The sequence below is a fragment of the Rhineura floridana genome, chromosome 8, assembly GCF_030035675.1.
Source record: "Rhineura floridana isolate rRhiFlo1 chromosome 8, rRhiFlo1.hap2, whole genome shotgun sequence".
NCBI lineage: Eukaryota > Metazoa > Chordata > Lepidosauria > Squamata > Rhineuridae > Rhineura > Rhineura floridana.
In genome coordinates, this window is record NC_084487.1 from 28272404 (window position 1) to 28294672 (window position 22269).

The 22269-nt window shown below is 43.3% G+C and overlaps 1 protein-coding gene across 1 annotated transcript in view; it reads left to right on the plus strand.

Annotated features, from left to right (window-relative positions):
- Positions 1-234: 234 nt before the first annotated feature.
- Positions 235-22269, plus strand: part of FGD4 (FYVE, RhoGEF and PH domain containing 4) — a 170870-nt gene continuing 148835 nt past the window's right edge. The window contains exon 1 of the mRNA XM_061638726.1: positions 235-823. Coding sequence (XP_061494710.1) covers positions 649-823 — 175 coding nt within the window. The 5' untranslated portion in view covers positions 235-648. The remainder of the gene's footprint in view (positions 824-22269) is intronic.

A 22269-nucleotide genomic window follows, 5' to 3' on the forward strand; every position in this document is an offset into this window, starting at 1 on the left:
AAGCGGAAAACTGGAATGGTCACTGACTCAATGCTGCAGTCCTAGGGGCTCAAACGCTAAACAAAGTCTGGCTGTAATAGCCTGCTTAAAAAGACCATATAAAATCAGCTTGCAATAGATACGCTCAACTGCAATTGAAGCAGAACTTTTGTAATAATCGCGCGCGGCTGCCCCGCCCAAAGGGAAGGGCGGGCTATCACCTGCCTCGCCTAACAGGTGAGGTGCTTAGAACAGAGCGCGCGTAGGCGAGCGGCTGCGGTAAAGTGGAAGTAAGGTGCTGAGGCTGGCTCGCGCGTGCGCGCAGTTTGGCGCGTGGCCAAACTTGAGCGGGAATTTCAAGCTAGCCACGAATCTCTCTCCTTCCCTCAGTCTTCCACCTTGTGGGGCGGGGTCTCGCACTAGAGCAGAGTGTGCCTCTAGGCGGGGCAGAAGGAGGCAGCGCTTTACCCCCTCCCTCCCGTCTCTCTTTCTTCACAGCACGCCCCAGAGTAGGCAAAGGACGGTTAAGAAAGCGGTGGCGACTGCAAACCTCAGCAAAACCTGTGGTGTGGTGATGGACGTTCGCGTCAGGGGCTAAGGAAGGGGCGCTTTCTGCCTGGCGTCTGGTCTGCCTCTTCCTCACTTGCGGAAGGAGGAGAAGAGGGAAAGATGAACGGGCCCGAGAGCCTTGGCTTCAGGCGGATGGCCATCCGGAGGAAATCCAGCTCCAGCCTCCACAGCGCTGCCTTGGTCTTTTCCCAGGGAACTGCAGACGCTGCGCCTCTTTCCCATCAGCAGCGAAGGAAAGACGTTGCCAGGGAAGTGTGGCCAGCAGCAACAGCAGGTACACCTCCAGCTTCTCCTTCTGGCTCTGAGCCGGGACCTCCCTTCCCTTCTCCCTTCTTTCCTGAGGTTTCTTGGCCGCCCGGGTGTGTTCCGCCCCGCCCAGCAAGTTCGGGTCTAAGGTCGTGTTGAGAGAAGGTAAAAAATACGCCAGGAGTTGGAAATGCACAAACGACGAAATCCAGCCCAGGCTACCTTTTACCCTTTTCTTTTCCATAAGTTGCTAACAGTTAACAGGCTTGCTCTGTTAGTCTGTTGCAGCAAAACCGAGGTCAAGTCTTGTGGCATTTTAAAGACTTAACAATTTATTCTAATATATAATATTGTATATTGCAGTATATTACAATATAATATTGCAATATTATAAATAAAATGTAATATCTACATATCAGATGTGTTAGATTTTGAGGTGCTGTATGGTGTTTTAAGAGAGCCAGTGTGATGCAGTGGTTAAGGTGTTGGACTGCAACCTGGGAGACCAGGGTTCGAATCCCCACATAGCCATGAAGTTCACTGGGTGAACTCAGAGGAAGGCAATGGTAAACCTCCTCTGAATATCATTTACCATTAAAACCCTATTCATAGGGTCTCCATAAGTCAGAATTGACTTGAAGGGAGTACATTTATATTTATGGTGTTTTTTAAAGGCACAGCTACATTTCACTGCAAAATGCTTTGCTGATATTACAAAAACAGGTGGGGGGAAACTTTTCACTATGCTTGGGTTAATTATACAACTAAACTTATTTAGAATCATATTCTGTTTTCTACCCACTTCAGGCATTGAAAAAGGGGAGGACAGCTCCATATTTTGTTTTAGTATGATATTTGTGCCATTAGAAATGAAATGTTTGAGGATGAGTTTTGTGAAAACATATATTTAAAAAACTGGCCCAATCCAGCTAAAGTTGAGCTAGTTGATGCCCCATTGGTATCAGTGGGAGACATAACTTTTATTCATGAAAGATGAAATAAATTTCTTGTCCCAATTTAAGTTTTTAATTTAACGCGCTTACCTTTTCTAATTCATGCTGAATGTTTGTATAAAAATAGTGTTAAAAGGTGATCTTGTCTCCTTAATTTTTTGCAGTCTTAATCCTACATGTTTGAGCTTGAAAGTAAATTCTGCTTGCTTTCCTAGTAAGAATAATATGTTAAGATTAAAACTTTAAGTAAAATTACACGTTTCTCCTCCTTTTATCCTCACAATTTCCTGTGACATAGGTTAGGCTGAGAGACTGACTGGACCAAGGTCACCCAGTGAGCTTCATGGCTGAGTTAGGGGTTTGGGTCTTGGTCTCCCAGGCCCTAGTCCAACCACTACACCACACTGGCTATCTAAAAGCCTGGAGTCTGCCCATCCCTGGGGATATAGAAAGCTGCCTTATCAGTCAGATCACTGGTCCACCTAGTTCAGTACTAGCTACACTGACTGGCAGATGCTCTCCAGGGTTTCAGACAGGAGTCTCCCCCAGGCCTACCTGGAAAGGTTGGGGATTGAACTTGGTACTTTCTGCATGCCAAGCAGATGGTCTGCTACTGAGGTATAGTCCTTCAGTGAGTAAAGCATCTAGAATCAACAAAGATATAAACCTTCCCTCACTCTAGGCAAATAAATACCATGAATGCAAGGTTGTGATCATGTTGCTATGCCTGGAGTTGTCAACATGGTATTATCCCTACAGATCACTAATCTGGTTTAGTGCTGGCAAAACCTTTAGGAATAGCTCCTGAAAGTGGCTGTCAGTCTGACAATGTCTAAGAAAATACTTTGTGTATTGCCCATTTAATGTGCTTATTAAGGGTAAGGTGCTTCCTGAGTAGTCCATAGTTCCTTTTTATCTACCTTGAGAAAGTCACCCAACTTAACTTCACGACTTCAGTTCTCTGTGTGTTCTCTTGATGAAAATAAACACAAGAGGCATAAGAACAAATATTTATCTCATGTACGGCGTTTGGAAATATGTCAGCTATGCCTGGGGGCAGAAATTTTTCAAGATTGCAGCAGTACCGTATCTAGTGCTGGATAGCTTAGAGCATGGGAAACTGTTATTATTTCCTGTTTAAATTGATATTAGTGATGAGTGTGGATTTCTATTTACAGCCTCTTTGTGGGCTTCTGGTCCATTTGTGCATAGCGAAGAGATGTAAGAATTTGAATGGTAGATAGTTATGCTATACATAGTGAGAGAAAAGGAGACTTCTAAAACCTCTGTAACACCAAGAAAGTTGCTCAAGTATGACAGAAACATTATATTGGGAATGGTGATCACTATGAAAAAATCTGAATTGGTTACATGTTGATGGATAAGTGGTTCTGGAAACCCCTATGTCAGGTTAACCCTATGTAACAAGGGTTACCATGTGGTCTGAGGACTGGCAGGATTCTAGGTAATCCACTTGGCTTTGGGTCAATGCCCAAACTGGTTCAGAATCTGAGGAGGAAGGTGTATGGAAGGAGATGTATCTGAGCCAGCATGAGTAGCAGTGAAAACTTATCACATCGGCCAGTCTCTTTTGCCTGCTCTCTAGTTGACTGGTTTTATAGTAAGGCACAAGGAGAATCTTAATTTCAGGGTTGATTTGATTTAAATCAAATTGTTTTAAATCATTATTTAAATTGCTTCTCTGAAGGACTTTTTAATTAAATCAGTTTAAATAACTAGTGAGGAAGATTCTATTTAATGATCATTTTTATTAGAAGTACATTATTGTTTAATATAACCTTAATACATATTCAGAGATGTAGGCTTCATTAGAAGGTAGGTACATACTCAGCAATACTCAGCAATTAGGTACATATTCAGCAATTACTCTGAATTGTTTTCACATTAATTTTCATCAAAAAAGGGATGGTAATTTGATCGTTTTAGTACTAAAGCAGAATGAACTTGTGAAGTCATTTAGGAGATAACTAGCTGCAACTGTTCCATTTTGTCAGGATGTGCCAGAATCATCACTACCACCAAACAGGCTTTTAAATTGTACTAAAAAGATTGTTTATTTTTCTGGTTAGTTTTCTTCTTCAACAAACAACAACATTAACAAAACATGCAGATGGATTTTTGAATGGTTAACTATTTCTGCTTTTAGATAAATGTAAAGTTCTTTAAAAATAAAATATAGACAATTTTAATCAAGTCAACATGATAAACTTAAAATACTGGGTAGTACAGTAATTCAGTCTTTTCTTCACCTATGTCTTCCTTGTTCATTGTCTGGAAAGAAATACAAGCTTTCCTGCTTGTTCAGTTCCCAACTTATTTCTCAATTTAGAATGAATTAGTACAAAGGAAGAAAAAATATCTGCAGAAGAGGCTACTGCTGTTAAGAGCTAGATTACCACATCGCTGGTCTCCTTGTTCACATCTACTCAATCTTTTTAAAAATGTTTTAAAAGATGTTTTGTTTTAATATATTTTAAAGTCTGTTTTTATGATGATTTAAAGTGTTTTTAGTGCCTTTGTTTGCCGCCCTGGGCTCCTACTGGGAGGAAGGGCAAGATATCAATAAAAAAGCAAAAAGAAAAGAAAAGACGGCAATAAATAAAAGCAAAATCTTCCCAAATTCTTTATTCATTAACCTTCTCTATCTTTGCACTATGAGGGAGAGTGTGCCCTTCATGTATACCACCTGCAGAATAGGACTGATCAGGACCACATTGACACTATATATTGACTCCACTATCATTTCTCTTTAAGCCGCCATGGCTTCCCCTAAAGAATCCTGAGAACTGTAGTTAGTGAAGGGTGCCAAGAGTTGTGAGGAGACCCCTATTCCCCTCACAAAGCTACAATGCTCAGTCAGTCTCTCTTCCCAGAGAACTCTGGGAACTGTAGCTCTGTAAGGGGAATAGGGGTGTCCTAACAACTCTCAGCACCCTTCACAAACCACACTTTCCAGGATTCTTTGGGGGAAACAATGACTGTTTAAAATGGCATAATAGTGAAATAAATGTACAATGTGAATGTGGCCCAGGTTATCTCCCATCTGCATAAACTGCTGTTAACATATTCACAGAATATAATTAGAAGTTGTATAATTAGTATTCATGATGATATCTTTGACTTTGGCTCTTTTTTGCTAATTTGTTTTAAGAAATTTTAAAAAATCCAATTTTTATATTTTTTTAAAATAATGGGTTTTTATCAACCCTGCTTAATTTGCTCCCTTGTACAGTAGAGAAAGGTTGGGTTCATCTTCCACACTCTAATTCTTTAGGAAGACATGGAGTGCTCTTAACCAGGGCTAGCAATGATTACACACAATGCCAAACCAGAACAGAAGAGCATGGTGGAGTACTCATTTGTGGAAGGGGTTGGGAAAGAGTGCTTGGGATATGGCAGCTTGCTCCTGATGCCTAAACCATGTTTATGTTATGTCAGGTGTGGAGAACCTGTGACCATCCAGATGCTGCTGAACTGCAACTCCCACTATCCATGGCCATGGCATGTTTGCTAGGGCCAATGGGAGCTGTAGTTCAGCAACATCTGGAGGCCCACAGGTTTCCCATGCCTGTGTTATGGCAAGGCTGGTCTTAGTTCATCTGGCTTACAATTGTTTCAGGGGTGGGAGATGAGGAAGCATACTGCAAATATAGTAGGAGAGAGCTCTTTGGTTAATTAACGGACTGCACACAAAAACCAGTTTCAAGTACAAATGTAGCAATTTATCTCTTCTGTTATTCACAAATAGCAATTCTGTGTTAAACTAAATTGCTGGGAAGACTTTTTAAAGAGTATGGGGTAGGGACTATAGCTTAGAGGAATACATTTCCCTGGAATCTTGTTGTCTCTTATCTCTTACCTGAAACAGAGTCTCTGTCACTATTGCAGCTATATCCCTCTGTACAGGGAATCAGAAGGCTATTTGTATTCAGTTCAGTGCTTCCTGCAGCATGGGAAAGGCTGCGAGAAAACCTGAATTTTCCTTCTTCTCTTATTGCTGTGTCTTGGTTTATCTAATGTTTATATTGCTGCTATATGTTTGTGGAAGGTTTTGGTGGACTAAATTGTTACTTCAGTAATACAATTTCAAGGTTGTGAAGAATGTTTTGTGATATGAGAGTTGAAAACTCTAAACTAAGTAAACTCTGGTGTGACTGAACCTTCCCCTTCGCCACTGCAGTGAATGGAATAAATATATTTGGGCACAAGCTGTCCTCCTGGGAATGATTTGCTATCCACTGCAGTGCTCTTGACTGAAACATATTAATTTTACTCCTGGAGTGGTTAATGAAGATAATAAAAACTATACAGACTAAGCTGAACATTATGTGTGTGTAAAATACATGGGAGTCCTTGTTTATCAAGTATTTTATAATAAAAAGCATCATGCAACAGAAAGAAATGTGTATATTCTAATCACATGCAATATAAAACAAAATAAAATTAAGATATGAAAAACCCACACACTGTGCCTAGTTATTCATGCCTCAGGTAAAGAGTGAACTAGAATACTGCAGTATGGAGTTATTAAATCTAAAGAGGAACCTTTTTATTTCGCATTATAAACTCTTTCACATAGTTCCATCACCTATGGAAAGAGAATCTTTTCAAAAGTTTCAAATTCTTCACATTTTCTGAAGTCTGTTTTCTTTCATACAGCTAAAAGCTACAGGTTCTTAATCAAGGTTGTGTGTATCTGCAGAGGTTTTAATTTTCTGCTTTTTTAATTGTAGCTAACAAGAAATTCCTATATAAGGAACTTAATGCACAATAGGAAAATCACTTAAGAATTGCCCAAATCAACTACCAAATTGACACGTTCATATACTTCTTACCAGGAAGAGTTCACCACTCACTAATTGTAAAATACACTGAGTGGTACCCCTAATGTGGTTTCTGTTTGTTGAATAAACAAGCTCCAACAAGCCCTGTACGAAATATTCCATGGAGCTGAAAGTAACTGAATGTCCAAAGAGACTGAAAGGCAAAGGCAAATTTCTGTAGATTTTGATTATCAACGTCATAGAGCACAATTCTGTCAATGTGAAAAACTTCTATGCCCCATCAACTTCAGTGTGAGAGCATGTGCTTAAAGCTCGCTTTCAATCAATAGGACATGTGGTTAATTTTGGCAGAATTGCGACTTGAGCCTTTGGTAAAATATAAATTTAAAGGAATTTGCCCTGTTCTAGAAAGGGAAATCTTTGTGCAGAAGCATCCTTCTGCATATTTAGCTGATCATCTACATCTGCATTTTGTTGGTCATCTAAAGCCCATTGAATTGGATGCATCTTTTGTTCATAGGGACAGGCATCCCCATCTGGGGACACCAGTGTTTTCATATGTGGCTACTTGCCTGTGGCTAGGGTCCCATCCACACCATGAAAGTACATGACCCCCCCAAGAATCCTGAGAAGTGTAGTTTGTTAAGGCTGCTAGGAATTGTAGCTCTGTGAGAGGTAAACTACAGTTCCCAGGATTCTTTGGGGGAACCTATGTGCTTTAAATGTATGGTGTAGATGTGACTACTGTGCATTTTTTTACTTGCTTGCTGAAGTAATTTTCAGCAGCCATTACGCAGAGCAATATTTTGATGTCACAATTCCCAAGTCTTGTTACAGCTCTGTTAAATGTATATTATCACCCACCTCTTATTTTACGTCATGTACTTTATTTATGGTACTGCAATTTAAATAAAATACTGTGTTGTATTTCACTGTTATGCAACTGCTTTTTAGACATCGTTCCACAATGAAGGGCATGCCAAACAACATAAACATACCCTGTAAATCATGTTGATGGAACAGGAAAAAAAGCCATTGGAAACTGTAGCTCTTTAAATAACTGCAGCAAAACATTCTGATACAACAGCATGAAATGAATACACATTGCTTCTCTACAACTGTACTGTACAAGGAACATAATAGTATATTTGGCTTAAAGAGGGCACATACTGTGTTTTTATCATTCAAATTTGTAACATACCCATTCCAAAGGCTCCAGAACATAGCATACAAAGGTAAACTCACTCTTTCCTCTCTCTCTCTCACATGGATATTGATTAGATATTAAAGCATTAACCTCCCCTTCTTTGAATGTACTGGATCAAACTAGCCCAAATAGTCTTACACCAGCAATTGAACAGGTGGCCCTTTGGATGTTGCTGGATTACAACTCATAATCCCTGACCATAGGCCATGCTGGCTGAGGCTGATGAGAGGTGGGCTCCAAGAAACCTGGAGGGCCACAGATTCTTCATCCCTGTCTTACAAGAATCTGGATGGTTTATATTGTCTTATATGTTTAATTTAAAATGATGGTTATTGTATCCTTAATGTGCGCTGACAGGTTTTTCTCTCTTCCCTTCCCTTTTTTCACTTTGTTACATTTCTATTAAAAATAATAAAAAACTGGAAAAAATCAGAAATATACTGGAGTGTATATGTACTGGAGAAGGGCCATAGCTCAGCAGTAAAGCATCTGCTTTGCAGAAAGTCCCAGATTCAGTCCTTGGCATCTCCAGGCAGGAATGGGAGAGATCCCTGTCTGAAAATCTTAGAAAGCCGCTGCCAGTCAGTGTAGACAATACTGAGTGAGGGGCCAATGGTCTGACTCAGTATAACGCAGCTTCCCATGTTCTAGTTTTTGAAGGAGAGGCAATTCCAGAGTTTGTATAGGCACCAATAATACTTCTATATGATACTACTAAAGTCAAATTGCTTCATACATTTTAAAAACAAGTAACAACTGCTTAAGAGCTGTTGTGACAGCCTACCATATTTCTGATGAAAATCAATTAGATCAGTCAGTTTCTGAGTGGCAGATCATACAGAATGGCACCCATCTTTGCCTGGATCAGAAGATACCAGAACTCTGGAAGTTAACCATGTAATGTTCTGTCTAGAGCTGAAACTTTAATCTCTTCCACTCCTGACCATTCTGGGGCAAGTGGGAACCGAATATGTCCAGAAGGGATCTCCAAACCCCAAAATTGAAAGTTTGAAACTATAGTAGAAAGAGAAGTAGTAATGTATGCCGGGCCTGTTTCACCTTCCAATAAAAGAACTATCTTGTATTCCATAACAGCACTTGGAAAAATGAATCACTTCCTGGTCCTGTTGGTTTTGGGTAAAGTGGCCATGCAGCCTGCTTTAAAGAGAGGAGTATTTGAAGAGCTGACAGATAGTCCTTTATTTACTGTGCCCACCTTGCCTTAAATGAAGTGGTTTAAACATAGCAGGTTGAAAACATGCATCCTCTTTTTTCCAACAGCTAGAGTCATTGCTGACATAGCAACATATTTGAATCAGTCTGATTTTACATCAAACTGCAGTTTCAGATTGCACTGTTAATGCACCCAAAATAGAAATAGAACATAACGTCCAATTTGAAACACAAAAAAATGCTGTCTTCACCATCATATGACACTGACCAGTAAAAAAGGCTTTGAAATTAATAAAAATATATCTGACACAGATTTCTAGGATGAATAATGAGGGAAATAAACTTTTCTAGTTTAGATTCTCTGTAGAAACATTAGTAATACAGGAAAGAAGCAAAGTAAGAAGAACACCAACAAACATACAAAAATAAAGTTATCTTTGGAGATGGCAGGTGTTGCCACCACTCACCATATGCTCAGAGGCACGTTACCAAATTCTTCCAAGCTACACAGGAAGTGAATTGGACTGTGAAAGACCAACCCAAATGGTGTTTGCATTTTGACCAATTTGTAGGGCAGTACAATATCTCAGAGAGGAGTTCAGGTCTCCTGCTCCCCTGGTGCATTCACTATAGCTGCCCAATTTCCCTGCTTTTTAAAGTTTGATAGAAATAGCTGTGGGCTATAGGTATGTCCTTAAACTTCAAGGATTTTTGCCTATTAGTGAATTTCCCTGCTTTTTAATCCGGGAGGTAAGAAATGGGATCCTGTGCAAGTTTGCTGAGAATGGATGGATCATTTGCATGCTTATTGAGTTCAATGGGATTTACTCCCCTGCAATCATGCTTAGGATAGGTGAAACTGACCACAGAGGATGGGGGGGAGGACTGGGAGGGGAGGACTAGGAGGGGAGCAGGCAAGAGAGGGAGGGGTGGAGGACAGGTTTGATAATTTGCATGTTTATTGAATTCAGTGCGATTTACTCCCGTGCAATCATGCTTAGGATAGGTAAAACTGACCAGGGGGGAGGAGGAGTGGGAAAGGGAAGGAGTGTATTGGAGGGGGGCAAAGGAAGGGGAAGGGGAGGGCAGGTTTGATCATTTGCATGCTTATAGAGTTCAATGGTATTTACTTCCATGCAATCATGCTTAAGATAGGTAAAACTGACCATGGGGAGGAGGAAGAGGAGGGGGAAGGGGAAGGAGGGGATGGGGAGGGAGGGGCAAAGGAAGGGGGAGGGAAGGGGCAAGAGGGAGGGGATAGGAGGGAGGAGAAGGGAGGAAGAGTTTGATCATTTGCTGTCCTGTCCAGAGCCGAAAGAATGAGGCTGGAGTGTGTGTGCAAGTAAATCTCGTTTTATTAGAGTAATGGATACATCAAAGGCATTGCGCTTCATAGGAAACCCTACGCTAACTCACTAGAGTCCCTAACTATACTCTAGACATGCTCTGCAGCGTGTGAAGGAAGTTGACTCAACGACCCCTCACTGGGAGCGGCAGGCTTATATAGGAAATGTTTTCGAACGTAATCTCTGACTCCTTCGTAATTCCTGTCTTTGCCCTGTCTGTTTCTCACGGCGACGGCAACGAGGAGACAGGGGACGCGCATCCAACAGCTCATCTGAAGACACCTGCTCCCGAGCAACGGGCTCGAGGTCAGGGGGCGGTGCCACACTGGAATCCTCCTGGGAACTGCTTGGTAAAGGCGGAGCTGGCACTGACTCTGAAGCTTCCCCCCACAAGTCCTCTGCATCAACTGGGGGTGGTGCGCTCGGCTCCTCGGAAAGGGCGTTACTCGTGGGAACTGGCTGGAGAGCAGGCTGCCCCCCTCCCACACGATCCTGCTCAGACACAACAATCCCCAACTCTGCTTCTTCTGGCTGCGGAGGTGCCTGAAACTCATGCCTCCCCCCTTCCTGTCCCTTCTGAGTTGGCTGCAGCGCAACACCATCCCCCCCCTCCATGCTTTAACCCTTCCCACCCCTGAGGTCTAGGTTTCTCTGGATAAGCCTCATGGAATTCTCTCACCAAAGTCGGAGCGTGCACATTCTCCTCTGTTTCCCAGGAACGTTCAGTTGGATCGTACCCCTTCCAATGAATCAGGTACTGAAGACGCCCTCGGCGTTTTCGCGAGTCCAAAATCTGTTCTACTTCGTATTCCTCCTCCCCCTCTACCAACAACGGCAGTGCAGGCTCCACTCGCGGACGGTGAGGGTCGGGGGCAGCATCCTTGGTCAACAATGTCCTGTGGAAGACTGGGTGCATCTTGAAGGTGGGCGGCAATTTTAGTCTGTAAGCCACGGGGTTAATCTGAGCCTCCACCTCAAAGGGCCCTACACGCCGATCCTGCAGTTTATGACACCGGCCAGGCATAGCTAGGAAACGTGTAGAGATCCAGACCTGGTCTCCCACTCGTATGAGGTCCCCCTCTCTCTGATGCTGGTCAGCTGCACGTTTGTAATCCGCTTTGGCCTGTTCTAGTTGCTCTTGGAGTAGCTGTTGCATAGCGTGAAGTTCCTGCAAGTAATCCTCAGTGGCTGGGACTGAGAGACTGTCTTTTGGGGCAGGGAAGGCTTGGGGGTGGTAGCCAAAATTGGGGAAGAAAGGAGTCTGTTGCGTGTGCGAATGCACAGCATTATTATGGGCAAATTCTGCTAAATGCAGGTAGGACATCCAGTTGTCCTGCTGATACCCCACAAAACAACGTAAATATTGTTGCAACACTGCGTTGACCCTCTCGGACTGCCCATCCGTTTGGGGATGATGGGCAGACGACAGCTTACTTTGCAGCAACTTCCACAACGCTTGCCAAAAACGCGAGGTGAATTGTGTGCCCTGATCGGAAACCAGGCTGTCTGGCAGATGATACACATTTTGCACGTACAACTTGGCAGTGTCTTGAGCGCTTGGGAGCCCTGCGCACGGAATGAAGTGAGCCATTTTCGAGAAGGCATCAACGACCACCAAAACTGTGGTTTTCCCCTGCGAAGGTGGAAAGTCTGTTATAAAATCCATAATAATCATTCGCCAAGGTCCTCCTGGAGTAGGAAGGGGTTCCAGTAGCCCCGGTGGCTTCCCAGTGGCATGTTTAGCCCTCATGCAAGTGGGGCAAGAGCGAATGTAATGCTCTACGTCCTTCTTCACCTTGGGCCACCAGAACGCCCGAGTGACAGCTTGAATGGTCTTAAAACCCCCAAAGTGGCCTGCTGTGGGGACGTCACGGCACTGACGTAGTACCCTCACTCACAGTTCTCCGGGGGGCACATAAACAGCTTCCTGATGGTGCAGTATGCCATCTTTCCATATAAGGTCCTTCTGTTCTGCCTGGGGTGACGCGCCCTCTTCAACTCCTCCCTGCTCACCCACCCAGGTCTCTGTAATGAACATAAGAACATAAGAAGAGCCTGCTGGATCAGGCCAGTGGCCCATCTAGTCCAGCATCCTGTTCTCACAGTGGCCAACCAGGTGCCTGGGGGAAGCCCGCAAGCAGGACCCGAGTGCAAGAACACTCTCCCCTCCTGAGGCTTCCGGCAACTGGTTTTCAGAAGCATGCTGCCTCTGACTAGGGTGGCAGAGCACAGCCATCATGGCTAGTAGCCATTGATAGCCCTGTCAGGTCAGCTTCCTCATCCACAATTAAATCGTGGATGAGGGAGATCTTAATTTGAACCGATCTGGCATTTAAGAGCAGCATCTGAAGATCTGAGAGCTGGCCGATAGGACAACCACAAAACCCGTGGGTGCGAGGAAGACCGGAACAAGGCACAGTCGTTAGCTGCCTGGGCCGAGTTCCCCTTACCTGGCCAGACTTCTTCACAACGCCGTATCTCCCTCTGCCCGTCACCACGGCAATTGGGGCCCCCTCAGATCTCCCCACATAGCCCTGAAACCTCTCACCCAGGCACATAATGTAAAACCTTAAACGTACACGCAGTTCTCATACACATACACTCTCATACACACTCACACCACCACACTCGCACAGAAACAAGCTGTAAACACATGCTAACAGAACCCTAATTAATGACTCTGCTCCCAGAAATAAGAGTTAGAGCGATGTTAACAGCCAGAGAACAACAGCAGCGACAACCAACAACAGTCATGGCTCTTCCTCCTCAGATGATAATGAAATCCCTTTCCAACAAGCAGGTGGAGAAGATTAGCCACGGCTGGCGGGCGGCCAGGGCTCAGTCCTGTGAATCACCACACCAGCCAGACTACAGCAGCCCCACCTGGGAAATATTGATAGTAAACAATTCTGAGAAAGCAGCAACACAATCCCAGATAAATCGCACAGCTTTATCTTCCAGCAGCAACAGTGGCAGCGGCAGCGTCTCCGTCGTCCTTTCCTCATAGTGAACTTGCTCCATCCACTCTGATCATTTTGACTGTCCTTTTCTGCACCTTTTCCAGCTCTACGATATCACAGAAGGTTAAAGTTTAGTCCTGGAGAAAAAAATGTCTGCTTTGCTGGCAGTTTTTTTTTAAAAAAAATCTACGCAGAAGGGGTATGAGGGAAAAATCGATTTCAGCTTGGGTCAGCATTGTGTGCTGGAGAGAGGAGCCCTTCAGAGCAGCAGAGATTAATTTAGCTGGAGAAAGCGGGCAAAGCAGGATAGGAGGGTGAGTGTGAGTAGTGCAGGAGAGATGCAGCACAGGCTGGTGGGAGGGGAGGAGTGTCTCAGGGTCCCTAACTGGCGGGCAACCGTCTCCTTCCTCTGGGGGTCTCGGAACATGTCCCCCATCGCATTCTTGAAGGCATCAAACTGGCGCAATATCTGGTCATTGCGAATCAAATACGGGGTGGCCCATTTTGCCGCTTCCCCTTCCAATAAACTGATGATGAACGCCACCTTCGCGTCATCAGTTGGGAACTCAGCTCTGCGCACTTGAATGTACAACTCACATTGGGCTAGAAACGTGGCAAACTGTTCACTCTGGCCCCCGTATCACACGGGGAGCCCCACTGGAGACTTCACAGGGGCTGCCACCCCAGGAGGCGCAGCCTGGACTTGGGCAACCAAGGCATGGAGATTCTGGTTATCCACTTGCAAGGCTTGCGTTGCGGCCCTGAGGTTTTGGTTCTCGGCTTGTAGGGCTTGCGTAGTCACTCGGAGGTTCTGGATCTCGGCATACAAAGCTTCCATGGTGATAGGTACTCCTCCTCTTGCTCCGTTCTGGTCCATGTCATCCGCCATGGGAACAGGTTCGAGTAGGGATGGTGGTTGAGTCAAACTGTCCTGTCCAGCTGAAAGAATGAGGCTGGAGTGTGTGTGCAAGTAAATCTCGTTTTATTAGAGTAATGGATACATCAAAGGCATTGCGCTTCATAGGAAACCCTACGCTGACTCACTAGAGTCCCTAACTATACTCTAGACATGCTCTGCAGCGTGTGAAGGAAGTTGACTCAACGACCCCCCACTGGGAGCGGCAGGCTTATATAGGAAATGTTTTCGAACGTAATCTCTGACTCCTTCGTAATTCCTGTCTTTGCCCTGTCTGTTTCTCGCGGCGACGGCAACAAGGAGACAGGGGACACGCATCCAGCAGCTCATCTGAAGACACCTGCTCCCGAGCAACGGGCTCGAGGTCAGGGGGCGGTGCCACACTGGAATCCTCCTGGGAACTGCTTGGTAAAGGAGGAGCTGGCACTGACTCTGAAGCTTCCCCCCACAGGTCCTCTGCATCAACTGGGGGCGGTGCGCTCAGCTCCTCGGAAAGGGCGTTACTCGTGGGAACTGGCTGGAGAGCAGGCTGCCCTCCTCCCACACGATCCTGCTTAGACACAGCAATCCCCAACTCTGCTTCTTCTGGCTGCGGAGGTGCCTGAAACTCATGCCTCCCCCCTTCCTGTCCCTTCTGAGTTGGCTGCAGCGCAACATTTGCATACTTTTTGAGTTCAATGGGATTTATTTCTATGCGATCATGTTTGAAAATGGAAATGGACTGCCTTATGAATAGGGGTTTCGTGGTAAACGGTATTCAGAGGTGGTTTCACCATTGCCTTCCTCTGAGGCTGAGAGGCAGTGACTGGCCTAAGGTCACCCAGTGAGCTTCATGGCTGTGTGGGAATTTGAATCCTGGTTTCCCAGGTCATAGTCCTAGGATAGGTAAAACTACCATGGGGGATGGGGGGAGAAGGGGAAAAGGGGGTTGGAAGGTGATGGGAGATGGAAAGGGAGGGGTGAAGGAAGGGGTAAGGGGGAGGGGATAGGAGGAGGAGAGGGCAGGTTTGATCATTTGCATGTTTTTTGAGTTCAGTGGGATTTACTCCTGTGCAACATGGTTAGAAAAGGATAGGTGAAACTGACCTGCAGGGGGGAGGAGGGCAGGAAGGGGAGAGGAAGGAGATTGGGTCGGTGGGTGGGCACTGGGCAGAGGGGAAGCCCCTTTCCTTTCCAAAAGGAAAACACTGTGAACAGTATCATTCTTTTTCAGCATTTCCCCCACCTTTTTATTCTACAGCAGGCACATGTAGCCTCCCACCCAAATTTAAACCAAAACTGTCCCTGGACACATCCACACCAGGCCTTTATTTCACTTTGGACAGTCATGGTTTCTCTCAAAGAATCCTGGGAAGTGTAGTTAGTGAAGGGTGCTGAGAGTTGCTAGAAGACGCCCTGTTGCCCTCTCAGAGCTTCAATCAGAGTGGCTGACTGTTAAACTAATCTGGCCACTGGAGCTCTCTCAGTGGAACAGGAGTCTCCTCTTAGCACCCTTCACAAACTACACTTCCCAGGATTCTCTGAGGGAAGCCATGACTGTCTCAAGTGAAATCAAAGTCTGGTGTGGGTGTGGCCCCCTGATTAGGCAAGCCCAGCAGCTGTGAGTCTGGCTTTTAGAATTCTGACAGTTGGTTCTTACAGAGCATGCCCCGCGTTGTCATAGGCTGCCAGCCAAAATTTATTAAATTAATTAAGAATCAGCCAGACATTTTTTAAACGTTTAAACTGCAGAAGATGAAGGTCAGAGTATGGGGCAAGGTCCAATATTAGGATTACAGGTACTCTGTGAATATGGCTGATTTTTAATGAATTTCAACAGATTATGAGAACTCTCAGAGAAAAAATTCCAAAAGGGCTCTGGGGTTTCTCTCTCTCTTTTTAGACTTTGAACTCTCTGTTCTCTCTATTGTTTTTTTATTATTATTGTGGTTGTATTATTTTGTTTGGAACTGTTTGCAATTGTTTGCTCTTGTTATAAGTTATTTCAATTATTGTGTTTTTTCTTGTTGGAAAAAAGCAACTAACAAATGCCAGTAATAAATAAATAAATAATAAATAAATATTCTCTCTGACTGTTTTGTGTGCCATGAAAATTGAGAGGGTTGTTAAGCAAGCGTTTCTGAGTTCAGAACTATAAGGTTTGTAAGGGTTTATTTTGAAATGAGCTTATGGGAAGCATCAGAATGGCATGGGGGTGTTTTCAATTTAACATTGCGGAATGTGAAAAACCCACGCCGGCTATAGTATACAGCCACTCTGGTGGCTGTATAATATAGCAATTATTTCAAACTTTGCATGAAGCTAGGACATAAAAATTTGCATCCTCATTGGTCCCCCCCTTTTGCTGCTGCATAAGTTTGGTTAGGCCTAGAATTGGAGTAGTCAGCAGGTTCACTTGTGCTCCACCCCATATCTGTAGTCCTGGCCTTTTTAAAATAAATTCCACATACCGCTAGAACTTCCTTTTCCTTTTACCAACTGCCCACAAATTTATGATTCACTATATTGAAGTTTTAATATAGTATGACCTGTCTCAGTGCTGGAAGTTATCCCAAATTATCTAATGTAGGGATGGCTTAGCCCATGGTCTGGTGCCCTGATGCAGCCTCCCAAGCAACTTTTCCTGAGCCCTCCCACAAGGTTGAACTGATTTTAATGGTGGTAGCAAAAGAAAACCTAGAGTGGACACAGTACCGGGGTGGGTGGAGAGGTTTGTGTGTGTGTCCTGTTGTGTGCAGGTGAGAATGTGCATATGATAGTGAATGATGGCCACACACCACTGCTGGCATGCAGCCTATGGAGGTTTGGCTAAGGGTGAATATGGCTCTTGGGCCAAAAAGGTTTAGCCACCCTGCTTGAGTCCACACATCCACCCCCTCCACTTTCCCATGATCCTAAGTGGAAGAGCAGACCCAGGAAGACAATAATTATATTATTTGAGAGAGTCCCAGGGAAGTGTGTGCCTGAAGACAATGAGTAAGAAAAGATGACAAAGTGAAACACAAGTTATCCTGCTGAATACTGGGGAAGACACAATCTGAAGGTGGTTAAATAAGAAAGTAAGGGGGACTTAAGTTGTTGAGCTTTTTTGCGGAAGTTCCTAAAGAAGCTGAATTGATCATGATGAAGGTGGTCCTTTGCATTTCTTGAATGTGCTTTTTTTCATATGCAGCTTTTTGGCAAGAAGTGTAGTATTCCTATGTGTAGGTGCTAGTTGGAGTGGAGCAGGACAGAAGGAGCCACTGTAGAGAATTTAAAAGTGTAGGTTTAGGTTTGGGTTAAAATTCCTACCCACTCATGAGACTTACTGGGTGACCTTAGACCAGTCATATTCTTTCAGTCTGGCCTACTTCACAGAGTTACTGTGAGGAAAAAATGGAGGTGGGAAGAAACAATGCATTTTGCCCTCAGCCATTTGGAAGAAGGGTGTTGATAGCATGTTTTATTTCATTTTTAAGATATGTTGAGAGGGCTAAGGATGAGGATATCAGTAAGGCTGAAAACATGAGATTTTAAAGCTACATGCCACAGGTAAAGGGGGAAAAGCTGGGACTTAGAGAAAGGAATACACAAATGAGGCATTCGATAAATTGTTTCAGACTTTATTGTCTGATGGTACAAATAGCACCAACCTGAGAGAAATTGAGTATGAAGTGGATTACAGTTGGAGGCAAGCTGGGAAAGGGCACAGCAATAAAACCGTCAAACAAGAGCAATGAAAAAAAGATGTTAATTTGAAGTGTTGCCAGCTGCTTGTGGAAGGCAGCAAAGAGGAAGAAAGGTTGAATGGAGACTGAAAATCTCACCAGTGCAATGGAACAAAGAACTAAGTGTTACGGTAATTGACTGCTAAGCTGTACGAAACTTTGCTCCTCTTCTAAATTTAATGTTCCGTGGATGATGATATGAGATAGAAATACATTCTGGATAAGTTAGAATTTCAAAATTATTCAACACTGCCTCAAAACAAGACAATCTTGTATAAAGAGTTAGTAGTACATCTTATTGAGCTGCTCCCAAGGAGATAGCATTCTCTGAAAGAGTAAAGAGGGTTCTTCCATATTGTGGTGGTATAGCAGGATCTTGGCAAACAGCGCTGGCTGTGAAATTAACACAGCAAAATACTCTGGACAGGGAACAAACTGAACAGTACAAATTTATAGTCACTTAATACGCTTGTGTGGTGTATGATTAATGTAACTGGAGTAATGTTCAACTCTCTGTCTTGGAGATGTTGCTTTAGAGAGACTGTTTCACCAAAGTATTTTCTGTGTTGCCTCATGAATTTACTACAATTATCAAATGTGCCTTGTGCATATATTGCATGAGAGATTATATATTAAGATTAACAGACTCTGTGCTTTGTATTCAAGGTACAGTTATGTTTGTGTTACACTTTGAAAAATCCATAAATAAAAAACCTTGCCTGCCAGTGTGTTAATATAGTTTACACTTTTGGTGTAAAAATGTGAGGTATCTTCTGTTTTGGCTATAATAAACAAGGCGGTGGTATTTTCTTACATATGAATAGTGCTTCAAGCCAAATCATGATTCATTAGCATTTCTGTGATGAGGAAAACCTGTCTAACTTGTCTGAATGCTAAAAACCCACAATTCTTTATCCAGTAGCATGTGACATTTTTAAAAGGGCTGAAGCAAATGAGCTTGGTGTGATACAGTACATAATAATTTTATCAATATGAAGTAACGTGAAAGCAATCTTAGAGAATTAAATCAAGATTCGACTGATGATATTCAAAATGTTAGATTGCAAATTATCTTGAATTTTTATCTCTTATGTAAGAAAACGTTGTTTATGTTGGACTTTAGAAAAATACCTGCGAAGAAGTAAAAATATAGGAATTAATATAAGGATCAGCAAGGCACTACTCATCATGATGACCCATATCCTTGCAGAAGAATGGCAAGAAACATTGCCCCACAGTGTTGCTGTGAACCAGTGGCCGCACAGGTGTGTAGCCAGGGAATATTCAGAATACATCTTTGTTGCCTATTATCGAATTATGTTTTTATTGTATGCTAGTTATACTGATAATTTTGTTTTTAAATTATTATTGTATTGTTATAAACCATTGGGTGTGTCCTTGGGGTCAGAAATGTAGTACAGATTTTTATTTAAGTAAAACCCATAGTCAGTACTGTTCCTTTTTAGTATTGTGTAAAAAAAGTAGTAAATTGCTGCTGTTGGATTGTACTGCTATGATGTATTTGGTGGATTGGTTATTAATCACAAAGAACTTGCCCCAATTTCAATTAGTAATGTATTTAGGAGGAGCTAATTAGCTCATATATCCTCATCGTCATCGGTATAAACGCATGCTGCTTTGAAATTATAACGTATACCTATCAGTTCTGACTTTACTTTTTTGTATTTGGTTATGACTGGTGGTGGGGGATTCTACTTTCAATGAACACTGACTTTTTATATTCTCTTTCTGTCATTAAATATCCTCTTCAGCTTGTATTGCTCCATGGGCCACTCAAGACTGGTGTTTTATTGTGGGTATATTCTGTAACATGTTCTTAACACAATAGTACTACCATTTTATTGCTGTCCAGAGGGGCTATAATGAAAGACAACCAGGACCAAAAACCAAAACCAAAACAACCTAGAACACTTCTGATATAAAAAGTTATGGGATTTCAGCAAGAAGTTACATGATATGCACTGACTGGAAATGAAGCAGTATGACCACCCCAGAACTTCGGGTATTGTATTGCAAGTGGAATCACATATGACCGCCCTGATAGCATCCTGAGCACAAATAATCATGAATGTGCAATAAAAGAGACGTCTAGAGGGGTACGATTCCTTCCCCAGCTGGTGTTGGAAGTGTAGGCATTTGCAGCCTTGGTAGTACCTTCCTATCCAGTGGCTCTAGAGAAGTGGTGGGTTAGTGGCCCTTTGGTACTGGTGCTTCAGCCTGAAGCTGTTGGTGGTCTGTATGTAATTATAGTCTTCTATGTTTCCAAGTGTTGGCTCGGGAAGGGAGCTGTGCTTGCTTCCCTTAAACCAAGACATCTCCCTCTGCTAGAAGGCTTAGGGCTGGGACATGAATTCCTTTACTGCCAGAGACATTTTCCAGTGGTAGTGGCGACATTCATTGTCTAAGACATTTATATACCACTTAATCACTCACATTTCTCAGCAGTGTCCAGAAAAACAAATCATACAGATTTTTTTTATTGTTTCACGGTCATAAAACCAAACACTACATTAAAATACTGGTATGAGCATATGCATTGGAGTACTTTTGATGGGAGGCAAGGAATCATTCTGAAGAATCTCTTCTAACAAGCTTCCCCTACCTACAGTTTGGCACCTGAGTATCTGCAAACAGGGCACCTTCTCTAGATAATTGTAGAGAGCTAATTCGGGGGCAAGGAAGTGGGGGTGAATTGTGGAAGGATAAAGAGGCGAAGGACAGATTCCTTTATTCCCTTCCCTCCAGTTCTTCCCGTACATTGATTTCAGTAGCCAAGGGGCACCCTTACTTCCTGAAAGGAACTTGGAAGAGACATTAAGATCTTAAAGATGCACACCACAGGGTCCATGCCCTCCCAGTCCAGTTCCACCCACTTGATAATCCTTTAAACCCCAGATTAAAAGAAAGCAAACAGCAGTCCAAATACTTCCTTTTAGGCAGGGAGGGGAATCTATGGCCCTCTAGAAGTTGCTGGACTCCTAGCTCCCATCAGCCCTGATAACTGGTCATGCTGGCTGGGGCTGATGAAAGTTGAAGTCCATCTAGATCTGGAGAGCAAATTCAGGGAAACTTTTTCAGCCTGAGGGTTGCATTCATTTTTAGGCAATTTTCCAGGGGCTGCATGCCAATGGTGGTGGGGCCAGAGGCAAAAGAGAGCAAAGCAATAAATGTGAATTTTGTACAGTAGGATAATTTCTACACACACACCCTTCTGTATCTTCTATCCAAGCAGGCATCTTTTTCCAGCCAGGTAAAAACATTCATGGAGGGTGCAAAGCAGGGCTGATGAGGGAAGTTGCCTGGGGAACATAGGAGGCTGCCTTATATTGAGACATACCATTGGTTCATTTAGCTTAGTATTGTCTACATTGACTGGCAGTGGCTCTCTGGGGTTTCAGGGAGGCTTCACTACCACCACTACCTGAAGAAGAGGGAAATTGTACCTGGGACCTTCTGTACATAAAGCAGATGCTCTATGACTGAGCCCTCCTCGTAAGACTTGAAGGCCAGATAGCAAGGGCAAGAGCCTGAGATTCCCCATCCCTACTCTGGCAGAAGATAGGTGGTGCTTGTTGAAGCCTTGCTTCTGCCAGTTTGGGGAAATTGGAGGTGTTGATCATTCTCACCAGTACAATTTCCCTACAAAGACAGGGAGGCCTATTATTGATAGAGCCTCCTTCCGTCCATGCACATACCACTTGATAATAGAGGGAATGATTTTAAAAGCCAAAATTCCAAGTGTCATATAATAAAAAGGTAACAGAGAACTCAAAAGTTTCCCACAAGTTCTAGAGACGCTTCTGCTTCCTCCCTCATCTGTCTTTATTAAACAGCCTTTTGTTGGTGTTTTTATTGCTGGCTGTAATAAATTCAGTCTGTTTTACACCCCTCTGCCTGTGTTGACCACATAATCCCAATGCCATTTAGGTTAGTTATCTGAGGGACATGTGATAGTTGTGTGTGCATTTCCCTTGTGTTGAATATAATAGTAAAGGATAAGCAGGTACATTTCACCTTGGAAGAGAGGTACCAGTATCAGCCAGCTCCAGGCAGGAAAGAATTGTGCGAATGTCCATTGCCATATCTAGAGTTGAGTCTGCTAAAGGTATGATTTCTTTAACTTGTGTAACCATGCTAGGGTGCCTTCTTGTATCATGCACAGCTGTGATTTAGGACCATAAGTAATGATTTTTAGGTATCTTGAATGATATAAGGAATAGTTTCTGAACTGAGAATTTCAGCATTGTTTTATTTTCTGTAAGATTACAAACTTCTTGTCCCTCAGATTGTGGAGAAATTGGGGTGATGTCTGGTTCTCATATTTGACAAAGCAGAATTGAACAGTGTCCTGCTATCTACTTTCCACGTGGAGGGATTTTTTTTAAT